The sequence below is a fragment of the Scatophagus argus genome, chromosome 8 (genome assembly GCF_020382885.2).
Source record: "Scatophagus argus isolate fScaArg1 chromosome 8, fScaArg1.pri, whole genome shotgun sequence".
Taxonomy (NCBI): Eukaryota; Metazoa; Chordata; class Actinopteri; family Scatophagidae; genus Scatophagus; species Scatophagus argus.
In genome coordinates, this window is record NC_058500.1 from 599,283 (window position 1) to 613,081 (window position 13,799).

The 13,799-nt window shown below is 47.9% G+C and overlaps 1 protein-coding gene across 2 annotated transcripts in view; it reads right to left on the minus strand.

Moving 5' to 3' along the window:
- The window catches only part of plxna3 (plexin A3), a 67,906-nt gene that overhangs the window by 15,683 nt on the left and 38,424 nt on the right, over positions 1-13,799 (minus strand). The window contains exons 7-15 of one of the 2 annotated variants that reach the window (XM_046396574.1): positions 13,240-13,380; positions 11,017-11,117; positions 9,186-9,309; positions 8,507-8,663; positions 8,310-8,406; positions 7,353-7,467; positions 4,910-5,110; positions 584-680; positions 88-278 (exon numbers count right to left, since the gene is read on the minus strand). In XM_046396574.1, coding sequence (XP_046252530.1) covers positions 88-278; positions 584-680; positions 4,910-5,110; positions 7,353-7,467; positions 8,310-8,406; positions 8,507-8,663; positions 9,186-9,309; positions 11,017-11,117; positions 13,240-13,380 — 1,224 coding nt within the window. Of the gene's footprint in view, positions 1-87; positions 279-583; positions 681-4,909; positions 5,111-7,352; positions 7,468-8,309; positions 8,410-8,506; positions 8,664-9,185; positions 9,310-11,016; positions 11,118-13,239; positions 13,381-13,799 lie in introns of both variants that reach the window. The other variant, XM_046396573.1, reaches the window with a different exon arrangement.

Here is a 13,799-nt window from a genome sequence, read left to right on the forward strand (position 1 = left end):
AGAATTGTTGATTATTGCTGACTCGGCTCGTATCCGGATGAGGACCACTCAGAGTCCCTCACGGACGGCGAGGCTTCTCTTCCCTACCTTGGTGATGCGCGGGTGGCTGCAGCGCAGGTTGTGCCGGCCGTGGTGCATCCAGTTCTGCTCAGGCGAGGGGCAGTGCTGCCGCAGGAGGCACTTCCTGGTTTCGGTGCACCAGCCACATTCGAAGGCCGGCGGGGCTTTGAGGCACTGACCGCAGCTGGAGCGCTGAGCCTCACACTTATAGAGCAGAGCTGCGAAGACACGAGATCGACTTCACCGAGAGGGAAACTCCAGCGAGCATCACGATATGCCATCAGAATAAATCCAGCATTAAGGCATCAGCTCTGCTATTCATCTTTACGACTGAACTGAAAGGCAACATCGCGAGCGTCTGCAACTCACACACACACAAAAGGAAACGAGAAAAGACGAGTCTGAGCGAACGATGTTGCTGTGTGTTTCACTGTTTGTCCTCTTCACATCAGCTTCGTGTGATGTGAAAAATCTAAAAATTTGTATTTTAAAGAGCAGAAAGCAAATGACGCTTTGTGTTTACCTTTCATGGCTGCAGGCTTGTCAATGAAGAAATCCCCGTCCCAGACTATGGAGAAGTCCACCGGCAGGGCACCGGTCTCGTCCCCGTCGTACCAGTACTACAGAGACCAGCACAGGGACGGAGAGGACAGTGTGATGAAACGTATCAGAACACATCCTGGTACTGCTTCAGCTCTCACAGCTAGTATTACTACTACTGAAGTACTACAGCTGCTGTCCCTGCGCTAACTTACAGCACATGCTTGTACTACCAATACTGCTAACACCAACACAGCCTACAGCAGTGTACAGTACAAGTACAGCAGTACCACAAAACCCGTGCATAAAGGATAAACCCCGTAGCTGTAAAGACACACACGCAGCAGAGTGTGTTGTCATGGCGGCTGCAGGTCTCCATGGTAACCAACAAAAAGCAGTCAGAGGAACATCATAATGGATTTAGAGCTGAAGAGAAGCTGATCTACCTGCCGCTCGCCGTGTGTCTCATCTTAGGCAAACCGTGGGGTGTTAATGGAACAAAAAGAGTGTGTGTGTGTGTGTGTGTGTGTGTGTGTGTGTGTGTGTGTGTGTGTGTGTGGGGTCTTTGTAAAATGAACAATACATCATTTCCAATGCTGCTGAAGAGAAGGAGAAAAGCTGAGTGTCCTGAATGTGTCAGCTCAACTCGAATGGCACCCGATAATCTGAAGCCACACACACACACACACACACACACGCACACACACAGAAAATTAACAAATTTCATAGTCACAGCAGCTTCAGTTGGATTTTATTTCCTCAGCAAAATCTACTTCACCATCCAACCATCTTTTTACTGCTTTTCACCATACACACACACACACACACACACACACACACATACTGATATTAAAATCTTTTCTGCAGAGCAGCATGAATGACCACATTATTCATGACAGTGTGTGTGTGTGTGTGTGTGATGACCACACAGCTGAAATATGTGAAATAACAGGACTAATCAAGAGAGAGAGATGTGTGTGTGTGTGTGTGTCTAATGTCTTGATTTTCCATTAAAAGCAGCCAGCTGAGCCCAATGTAATTCAGACTGCCAAGTGAATGCACACACACACACACACACACACACACACACACACACACACACACACACACACACACACACACACAAACTACTGTGATGTACCACTGAAGTTTGACTGTAGCGTCTTCAGTACCAAAGGATTTTCTCTGTGCTGAGTCATGGCAGAGTGGACAGAGTCCGTCCTCGGTTCAGGCTGCGTCTTGTGTTGGGTTTTGCTGAGTCATGGCAGAGAAAATGGTCAGCTTCAGGTAAAGGTTGGAGGGGCACAGAAATCCCAGCACCGCCGGGTGGTTTACGACATACACGCGCCTTACTCGGGACGAGCCGACGGGACATCGTGATGTCACATCAGATCCCAGCAGGTCCACGCTGAACTGCGGGATGAGTCTGGGTTTAGGACGGATTCGGTTCGATACGGACCAGCAGCTCTTTCAACATGCCTGTCACGTGCTAAGACCCACGTCAGACAGACTTGGACAGGTCTGAGACCCGTCTTCGGTCTGTCTTCGCCCCTCTTGTGTTTATTGGCTGTTGGGGACCAGCCGAGTGGTGTCATGTGTGTTTGGTGTCACTTTTCTTCTTCTTCTCTGTAATTCAGTAGGAAATGCGTTCCCTCTGGGACTGGAAACTGAATTCCCGTCTTTTCTTCTCTGTCATGTTTTCCTCTTCGACGCTTCCTCTCCTCTTTCTGTCTGTCTCTTTCTTTCTCAAGCTGCTGGATGGAGTGTGTGTGTATCTGTCGTCCCCATGGCAACCCCTGCCCGGTCACTCAGCCCGTCGCCATGGGGTCAGAGGCGCTAGGCAACAGCAGCAGGAGCGCGTCGAGTCAAGTCAGTTTCATTTGTACAGACGAAAAACGACACAAAGCCTCAGCGGGCTTCACAAGCTGCAGCGTACGAAAAGAAGCACGGAAACACGTTTACAGCAGGCGTGTTCCAAACATCACGCCAACACACCACACACCAGACAGATCTATGGAGGATAGACACTATCCAACCCCAAGGGAAGGTCACAGTTCACATTCAGCAGGTACTGCATACTGTGGAAATGAAGGACAAGCCAGTACAACATCAGACCAGTCTGAGCTACCAGTGGATCACAGTTTCTATCTAATTAATGGCAATATAATAATTAATTATTAGCTATAAGGCCTAATAGGTGGTGAAAACTGTTTCTGGGGGCCAATCCCCACTGAGCACTGTACAAAAACACAACCTCATTCACTGATTTTGCTGATTCGCCTCAACTCTTGCTGATTCACAGTTGTTCTTCATTGGTTGCATATTTATTAATTAATAATGTTTTGTGTCTCTAAGAGTCAACTTACAAGACTGGAGGCAAAGACTGAACGAGAGCATTTATTTATCGTCCTCAGTCTGTTCACATCAAGAGAGACAGACTGACAGACTACTGCATGTACTGTTACTACTACATGTATTATTACTACTACTGCATGTACAGACAGACAGACAGACTGATCGTCAAACAGACAGACAGACAGGCTGACACTGACCGACAGACAGACAGACCGACACTGATCGACCGACAGACAGACAGACACTGACCGTCAAACAGACAGACAGACAGACAGACAGACAGACAGACAGGCTGACACTGATCGACAGACAGACAGACCGACAGACAGGCTGATCGACCGACAGACAGACCGACACTGACCGTCAAACAGACAGACAGACAGGCTGACACTGACCGACTGACAGACAGACAGACAGGCTGACACTGACCGACAGACAGACAGACAGACGTAGTTCCTCCTCTTAAAGTCTCACAGTGTTTATGCTAAACTGACACTCATGTCTGACTTTTCTCCAGATGTTCACCACAGCTGTCAGAGTGGACTGACTGTAAATCACACACTGACACTGTGGACTGAATGGAGTCTGTGTGAAGGATGTGACCATACAGGAACACTGTGTGTGTGTGTGTGTGTGTGTGTGTGTGTGTGTGTGTGTGTGTGTGCACTGTTATGCTAAAAGGCCAATTTCCTCTGGGAGTAATAACTTAATTAAATACACACACACACACACTGACCATCTGTATGTAAGTGTGTGTGCTACTGTCTGCATTCAGCTTTGGTATGTCAGTACAAAGTGTGTGTGTGTGTGTGTGTGTGTGTGTGTGGAGCGTCTTTGGGGCAGGCACACTGACAGGAAGACAGATGATGGACAGGAAATGAGCATGAGCAGACAGTGTGTGTGTGTGTTTTGAGAATGCAGGGCAGTGGACGGTGAGTGTCATCTCAGAGAAGGACAATAATCAATCTATACAGCGTGTGTGTGTGTGTGTGTGTGTGTGTGTGTTTCTGACATATTTAAATTCAGAACTCAGACACATCAATACTAGCTGTCCACCTGAAGCCTGACCTCTGACCCCTGTAGGCCACAAGTCATTTTTGACACACACACACACACACACTGACATTTGCAGAGAGGGAGAGCGTCTGGCTGAAGAGCTGGGGATTGTATTTTGATTGGTGATGTCATCCATTTTTCAATACAATGGAAAAAACAGTTAGTGTGTGTGTGTTTGTGTGTGTGTGTGGTTGCTGATGCTGCAAGTATGTCTCCCAGTCGATGAAGTCACCTTCACCCTCCTCTGAGTGTTTCATTCTGTTCAGTCAGACAAACTCCTGCACATTCAGCTCTACTGCATGTACTGCTACTGCTACTGCATGTACTGCTACTGCTACTGCATGTACTGTTGCTACCACTGCATGTCCTGTTACTGCTACTGCATGTACTGTTACTGCTACTGCATGTACTGCTGCTACCACTGCATGTCCTGTTACTGCTACTGCATGTACTGTTACTGCTACTGCATGTACTGCTACTGCTACTGCATGTACTGTTACTGCTACTGCATGTACTGCTACTGCTACTGCATGTACTGTTACTGCTACTGCATGTACTGTTGCTACCACTGCATGTACTGTTACTGCTACTGCATGTACTGTTACTGCTACTGCATGTACTGCTACTGCTACTGCATGTACTGTTACTGCTACTGCATGTACTGTTGCTACCACTGCATGTACTGTTACTGCTACTGCATGTACTGTTACTGCTACTGCATGTACTGTTACTACTACTCTGTGTACTGCTGCTGCTACTGCATGTACTGTTACTGCTACTGCATGTACTGTTACTACTACTCTGTATACTGCTGCTGCTACTGCATGTACTGCTGCTGCTCCGTGCGGCGTGTGCAGTCTGTGCAGCAGTGCATGCTGGGTAATGTGGTGCGTCTCACCGAGGTGTTCTGGCACTGGATGCAGGAGGAGTTGAAGCGCACGGCGGGGATGCGTTGAACTTTTCCCTGGATGCTGAACACACACTCGTAGTTCTTCTGGCCCGACTGAGGCTGGGGGAGGTTACGAGCTCGCAGCGTGATTGGACGAACCATCCCAGCTGGGACCAGGATGTCAGAGGTGGGGAGGATCTGAGGACAGCCCTGCAGAGGGACAGACAGAGAAACGTCAACACACACCCTGTTGGTTCATTCACCTGATCCGCCTCCGAGGACGCCGTCACAGTGACAAATATCCGACCACAAGAAACCATCAGCCAACGCGACCCAAACTGTTTTAGCTGAACTGCCAAAAGCTAAAAGCTAACACGTTAGCAAGCAGCTGCGTGTCTCTGCACCCAGCAGACAGACAGCAACACCTCAGCTGTGCTTCGGTTTCAGCCGCCTCCTCCAAACGCTCCGCCGGCTCCACCAGGAAGCAGGAAACGAGCAGCCAAACCAAAACGGGGAGCTAAAAGAAGCTAAAAGGTCCCACAGAGCTGCGGAGGTGCTGACGCGTCCCTGTGGAGGTGACCACACCCCCCGTCGATCACCTGAATTATTGATTAGAGCAGCAGCAGATATTATTAATAACTGACTGCTCCTGCTGGTGTCTGTTTGTGTCTGTGCTGAAAAGCCGTCAGTCAGTTTGGGAGCAACTGAAGCTTCAAATGACAGAATTTATGAACAGACAGCAGACATGTTGAATGTCTTTACTACTGAGACTCACTGAAAACAGTCTGTAGTGTTCTAACACACACACTCACACACACACACAGCTGACCGAGGCTGATAGCTTATCACACACTGTCATCACTGACTGAGGACACACACACACACACAGTCAGAGTGTGTGTTCACTAATGGACAGCTGGTGACAGATCCAAGCTTTGAGCCTGAGGCTGCTGGAAACACACACACACACACACACACACACACAGACAGCCTGTGTCTCTCTGTGGGGTGAAACCTTTATTAACGAGCGTCACCACGGTAATTAATTGGCTTGTGACTGACAGGAAGACCATCAGCTCCACAGGAAAAGGAGCAGAGCACAGCAGACACCAGCAGGAACCATGGAGACTGTCAGTGTGTGTGTGAGTGTGTGTGTGTGTGTGTGTGTGTCTGTGTGTGAGTGTCTGTGTGAGTGTGTGTGAGTGTGTGTGTGTGTGTGTGTGTGTGTGTGTGTCCGTGTGAGTGTGTGTGAGTGTGTGTGTGTGTGTGTGTGTGAGTGTGTGTGTGTGTCTGTGTGTGAGTGTCTGTGTGAGTGTGTGTGAGTGTGTGTGTGTGTCCGTGTGAGTGTGTGTGAGTGTGTGTGTGTGTGTGAGTGTGTGTGTGTGTGTGTGTGTGTCTGTGTGTGTGTCTGTGTGTGTGTCTGTGTGTGCGTGTGTGAGTGTCTGTGTGAGTGTGTGTGTGAGTGTGTGTGTGAGTGTGAGTGTGTGTGTGTGTGTGTGTGTGTGTGTGTGTGTGTCCGTGTGAGTGTGTGTGAGTGTGTGTGTGTGTGTGTGTGTGTGTGTGTGTGTCTGTGTGAGTGTGTGTCTGTGTGAGTGTGTGTCTGTGTGAGTGTGTGTGAGTGTGTGTCTGTGTGAGTGTCTGTATGTGTCTGTGTGTCTGTGTGTCTGTGTGAGTGTGTGTCTGTGTGAGTGTCTGTGTGTGTCTGTGTGTCTGTGTGTGTGTGTGTGTCTGTGTGAGTGTGTGTGAGTGTGTGTCTGTGTGTGTCTGTGTGTGTGTGTGTGTCTTGGTGAACTCTGCATGTATCCGAGCACTCAGCTCACCTGTCACTCCTCTGTGAAACGAGGCGGCAGAAACACAGAATCGACTTTTCCATCAGACTGAGGAGTGAGTGAAAGTGTGATAACGATAACGAGTGATAACGATGTGGGAAAGAAGACTAATGAAAGTTTGATAGGAGAGTCAGAGTCCTTCATCCAGGCAGGTTAGGGCGGAGCTCAGGTGTAGCTGCAGCTCTCTCTCTCTGCTCTACAGGTGAACAGATGGAGCAGCTTCTCCGTCTGTCTTGTCTCCAGCTGAATAAAGAGAATCCGCGTGTCTTTGTCTTCTCCTCGTCTCTCTCGCTCTCTTTAGTCAGGCTAATTGCCTTGTAATTAACATTAATTGCAGTGATTGGATGCTTTCATGTCAATTAAGTGGCTATTCATCTTCTATTAACCAATTAGCCAATCAGAGGTTGTTACTGTCACCCTGTAATGACACCGAGCACCAATCCCGTCGAACAGGACGATCCCGCTCGGCTTCTGCTAACGAGTCAGCAGACTGAGAGCAGCTGACTCATCGTTCATTTGACTCATCGACAGATCTGAGAATCAGCTCCCGAAACGTCTTTAAACGTGACAAATCACAGGAGATTGTCCAATCACATCTGTCTCAGGTGTGTGTGTGTCCATACCTCCATGCTGCTGACTCGTCCCTCCTGGAAGGAGCAGTCCTGCAGGTTGTTTGTGCACACGTGACGATATTTACACCAGTGACAGGGAAACACGCTGCTGACACAGGAAGTGCACCTGAGAGAGAGAGAGAGAGACACGGGTGAGACAGGTGAGACAGTGGTGAGACAGGAGGGAGACAGGAGAGACACGGGTGAGACAGGAGGGAGACAGGAGGGAGACAGGAGGGAGACAGGTGAGACACGGGTGAGACAGGAGGGAGACAGGAGAGACACGGGTGAGACAGGAGGGAGACAGGAGGGAGACAGGTGAGACACGGGTGAGACAGGAGGGAGACAGGTGAGACACGGGTGAGACAGGAGGGAGACAGGAGAGACACGGGTGAGACAGGAGGGAGACAGGAGGGAGACAGGTGAGACACGGGTGAGACAGGAGGGAGACAGGAGAGACACGGGTGAGACAGGAGGGAGACAGGTGAGACACGGGTGAGACAGGAGGGAGACAGGTGAGACACGGGTGAGACAGGAGGGAGACAGGAGAGACACGGGTGAGACAGGAGGGAGACAGGAGAGACAGAGGTGAGACAGGAGGGAGACAGGAGAGACACGGGTGAGACAAGAGGGAGACAGGAGAGACAGAGGTGAGACAGGAGGGAGACAGGAGAGACACGGGTGAGACAGGAGGGAGACAGGTGAGACACGGGTGAGACAGGAGGGAGACAGCTGTGTGTGTGTGTGTGTGTGTGTGGGCGCCCTCTGGCCATCCACAGCAGCATGTTAAAAGACTTTAAACACTCCCAGTGGAGAGAGGAAGCGTTTCTGTGTTTTCTGTATCCAAGGCACTGAGCTGCTGTTACCACGGAAACCAGTGAGCCCACCACACAGATTATGTTTCCCCCTCGAGGCGGTAGGAAAGGAAACAAGAGGTGAGGCGACACGAGAGGGAAGAAGGAGACTTACGAGTTGAGCACAGAGCAGTTGTAGTAGACGAAGCTGGTGGTGATGAACTGATGTCCGGTCTCAGTGGACCGAAGGCTGAGCTGGACCTCACGCTTCTCTGCTGAAACCAACGTCACAACTTTACCGACAAGTAAAAGTACATGGAGACACAGAAGAGCAGGCGCACAGCAGAGTGTGTGCGTGTGTGTCGGTCTTACCGTAGGCCTGCGTGTGTGTGGGCAGCTCCCTCAGTGACGGTGACATACACATCACCTGGCCTTTGGACAGCACCTCTCCGGGGGTTTCACTCAGGTCCTCGAACACACAGGACACGCCTCCTGACAGCGCCGGGACGTTCTGCACTCGAATGGTCAACTGCACACACAGAGACAGAGTGTGTGTGCGTGTGTGTTTATACCTGAGTGAAGGTGTGTGTGTCACCTAGCCACCTGTCCCAGAACTGACTGTTACAGTGATTGGCTTATATCATGTATACTTTATTATTTACCATTAAAATATCTTTGACTGAATATAAAGATGGGTGAAGCCCAAACCTCTGGACGCCCCCTAGTGGCTGGCTGCAGTTCAAAGTACACGTCAAATGAATTTTTCCCAAAGATGGTTGTTTAAGTATTAGTTTTTCTGATCAATTTGGTTTTAATGCCATGATTGACAGGTGAGCTCTGCTCCTGATTGGCTCAGATTGGTGTGTAGGCGGGAACTCGATATTGTGACTCCACCTCCGATCACCACTGCACAGACTCTGGCTCCAAATGATGTCACCAGAACAAGATGGTAGCGCTCACAACAGGGATATTTTGGCTTCGCTTTGTGCTGTGGGAGGAAGTGGAGGTGCGTCGGCCATCTTGTGGTCAGTGGTTCAGGGTGTGTGTGTACCTGCGTTGCTGGGGATGTGACTGACATGTTGCTCGGGGTGACAGTGATGTTGACACATTGGTCCAGTCGGGTGTTGAAGTGCTGAGGCTCCTCCCACTTGTCACATGCTTCCTGTCTGGAACACCTGGAGGGGTCAGAGGTCACCATGGGGTCATTCTAATCTTCTACATTTTAGTCTTTATTTTTAAATTTAACTTGTTCATTTATTAATTTATTTATTTTATTAATAATATAGTTTCAGGATGGATAAAGTTCAGTGTGATGATGATGAACGCTTCAGGTTCTCATCTGCCTACATCTCCCACAATGCCTTTCAGAATCAGAATCAGAATCAGAATCAGCTTTATTTGCCAAGTATGTGTGACCATACAAGGAATTTGACTCTGGATTTTTCTCTGTCCTGTGCACCATACAAAATACAAAATAGCAATAATAATAATAAAATGAAGAATAAAATATTTACAAGAAAGGAAAAAATATATATAATATATAATATATATATATATATATATATACATGTACAAACAGTGGAATGAGGTAGTGCAAACAGTGTGATGGTTCACACAATGGCAGGTGGTTTACGGGGAGATCAGGGAGACAGCCTGGGGGAAGAAACTGTTTTTGTGTCTGGTGGTCTTGGCATACAGAGCTCTGTAACGCCTACCAGAGGGAAGCAGATCAAACAGTTTGTGTGCAGGGTGTGAGGGGTCTGCAGTGATGCTTCCTGCCCGTTTTTTGACCCTGGACTGGTATAAGTCCTGGATGGAGGGCACAACAGTTAAAAGCATCACTAAAGTAAAGGAGCTTCCAGTTTGAGAACTCCAGCTCTTCCTCCAGTGGACCTGCTGATCCAGGATCAGTATTCGAGGTTTTAAACTAACTGACTGACACAACAACATACGACGACATTTCTGTCAGTCTGGTTGGAGTTATTGATCCACTGGTAGTCGGGGCTTTTACTTTGAAGGGGAAGCTAATTGATGCTAATCTGAAGAAGAACTTCCTGCACCTGCCTGAACATCAAAGACCTCCTGAATGTCAGCTCTGTGTGTGTGTGTGTGTGCAGAAACATTAATGTTGCCTCATGGGAACACACACGCACACACACACACACACACACACACATATTTTTTCACTTCTTCTCCTCTTCTTTCTTTTCCTTTCATTTCATCCTCCTATTACAGTACGTGGCCAGAAGTATGTGGACACGTGAACACGTGTGACTGTGACGTCCTGCTTGTTAACGTGCTGCTCTAACAGCCTCCAGCTGAAGCAAACGTCCGTGCTGGACATCAGGTCTGAGTGCTGCTGGATCAGGTTCAGTTAGAAGACTCTGCAGAGACCAGTTCAGACTTTTGGTCTTTGTTGTCCTGCACTGTTGTCCATCAGTGTAATGTTACCATGGTTACAGCTGTCGCTCTCATCAGCGATTAGTTTATTTGTCTGGGCTTCATGTTATTGTTTATTAACACAGTTCTGTTTCTCATTGTGGTTTTCATTGACGAAATCAAACCTGACATAAATCTAGAAGAACAACACGGTCCCAAAGCTCACAGGACGCTCAGTGAGGAGCAGCAGACCAGGAAACGGAGACCAAGTACGCTAAAGTACTGGTGGTTCGGCTGTTGTGTCCACATGTCCACCGAGACCTGCACCTCAGCATCCTGACTCCAGCTGAGCAAAGGGGAGGTGGACCTCTGTGCTCAGAGGTCATGCTGAACCGCGGACACTGTCATCGGCACACTGCTTCCTGCGCCGACACTAAACAGGGGTGTGAATCTGACCTGAGATCTGTGATCTGTGCCGCATGACGCCGGCGACTGCTTCTTACTTGTTGAAGAGGACACACCATCCACAGTGAGGGTCTCCTGATCCCAGGCAGTCGGAGCAGCTGCTGTACTGCTCACAGCTCTCCACCGGGAGTCTGCTCACCTGTGACACACACACACACACACACACACAGAACCTGTTAGCAGATATGCTGAGTCATGACAGATTATCACATGCTCATGATCTAAATCATCAGTTCCAAAACTTTAACTGATCAACGATTTATCATCCTCATTATTATGGAGGTGAACATGTTGAATCTACTGTTAAACTGACCATAATGTGCGTGTGTGTGTTTGTGTGTGTGTGTGTGTGTGTGTGTTTGTGTGCAGTTTGGTGGTTTCCTCCTGACAGCAACACAGCCTGAGGCCTGTGTGTAACACATTTGTCTTGAGTTTACAGACAGTTAGTCAGCATGTGTGTGTGTGTGTGTGTGTGTGTGTGAGGAGTATCTTTTACCCAGAGGTCAGTGCAGCAGGGAGACAGTAAACACAGTGGACACTCTGTCTGTCTGTCTCATTCAAATGTTCACACATGAATACGTTCATTGTCTGTCTGTCTCTCTCTCTCACACTCACACACACACACACACACACACCCTGACCTCATTATCAGGGTTTCTGTAGAAGAAACAGTGATGCTGTATCTCCTCTGTGCCAGACTTCATTTACAAAGCAGCTGATTCTGCACTTCTCATTCTCTCTGTTTGTTCACTGATGTGCAGACAAATGAATCATGTGTAAAAATGAATGAAAACATCAAATCATGCAGCTCATGTTGTTTGGGCTCATTTTATCATGTAAAGTTCTTATATTTCACAAAATCAAAAACACGAATTTGACATGTTTTTGAACGCATGAACTGAAGGCATCACTCTGACTGCAGCAGCAGTGATGACATGACAGACATTACTCTCATGTCAGCCGCACTGCACTTCACAAACAAACAAACAAGAGAAAAAAACAAACAAACAGGAGCTTCTAACACTGACATGTAAAGTCTCCACTGATGTTTTGCAGGACCTCGACAGACCAGCATGTGAAGACGAGACTTCATCGTGACACGCAGCTGCAGGGCCTGAGTTCATCACCGCAAGAGAAATTTTATCTCATGCAGAACTCCCATTGAAAATCTGATCATTCTTAAGGTCTTTTCCACAGAAAAAGTCAGAGTTTCTATTAGAAATCTTCTAATTTAACTCAGCAGGAGGTTTCTTCATGGAAGAAGTCAGTCAGAACTTCCATTGAAAAAGATCTGATTTAAGTGTGAGCAGTGTTTATCAGGATGTGATGAACATTAATCTGAAGCACGTCGCCCTCTGACCACTGGCAGACATGTTCTGACTCCACAGGCGCCGGTCGGCAGCTCTGATTCCAAGTGGTGACTATGGCAACGCAGCCGCGAGGCTTTCATCACACAGATGTGGGCGTGGCTTCATCTATAGCAGGTTATAAAAACTAAACGCGTCTCCCTGTCTGTCAACTGAGCAACACTACTGCGAACGATGATGATGACGACGACTACAATGATGATGATGATGATGATGATGACGGTAAATGATGGTAAATGACCAAAAGTTTGTGGACACTGCAGGTGGAAATCAGATTGTTAAACAGCTGAAGTTTATGGAAACCCTGAAATGTCCAACAGCTGATTCACTGACATCAGAACCAAAACACGATGAGAAACAAAAACACGTGAAAAATGTCTCATCAGTCAAACACATTTCTGTGTGTGTGTCAGCTGCAGAGGAAGTAACAGTTATCACACTCAGCCCTGCTTCCTCTCAGCGGTACAATAAGAGTTTTAACATGGGACACGCACACGCACACACATACACACAGAAACACAGCGTATGTCATGGCGCCAGCTGAACGATTCACATTCACAACTTCCTGTCTGCAGATGTTAAAACAACAGAATTCATATTCTGACCTACACACACACACTAACGCAGGCAGAACTTCTGTTGGAAATATGATGATTTGAAGTGGTTCTTTTAAACAGATGACTGAGCAGGTCAGATGTTTTGGGATGTTTCTCATGTATGGAGCTTCTCCTCTCCAGTCAGATCTTCCATTAGAATTTTTCTGATTTAAGAGTTTACTGAGGGTCAGATGTTGGTGTGCTGGACCAGGATGAATGTGGTGAGCACTGAAAACCAAAATGCTGTCCTCTCTTACTGCCCAGAGATCAGTGAGTGTGTGTGTGTGTGCGCGTTTACCTGTCTGTCGCTCAGCAGATAGATGTACTGGTGGTCTGGACTGAACACCATGTCTCTGAGGATCGGCTTCCCCTCCACCACCGTCACCGTCTCATACAGCAAAGCATTCTGGGCCGGCGGTGGGATCCCATCCACACGGATCTGAAACACACAGGGAGTGACACGTTAGCCTGATGCTACGTGTGAAAGCAGTGAGCTATGCTAACATGCTAACATGCTGGTTGAAAAACACCAACACTTTTACTTTCACCAAAGGCAGAGCGACTTCAAGACTCGCCTTCCAAACCTGCAAATCCTTTACTTTTTGGTGTTGAAAATAAACACACAAAGGAGTCTGGTGTTCTGAAAAATTCATTTGATCCTGCTTTAAATAAGATCTAAACTTTTAGTTCCACATCAGATGTCGGGTATCTGACTACATGCTGGGAAGATAAGAAACACGCAGGAAGTCGTCTTCACAGCGAGGACTTTACAGGTCAACAATCAGCCCCACATCCCGACGTCCGCACCTGTTCAATAAACATGTACAAACAAACATCTGACAGCTTTGGACTCGGCTC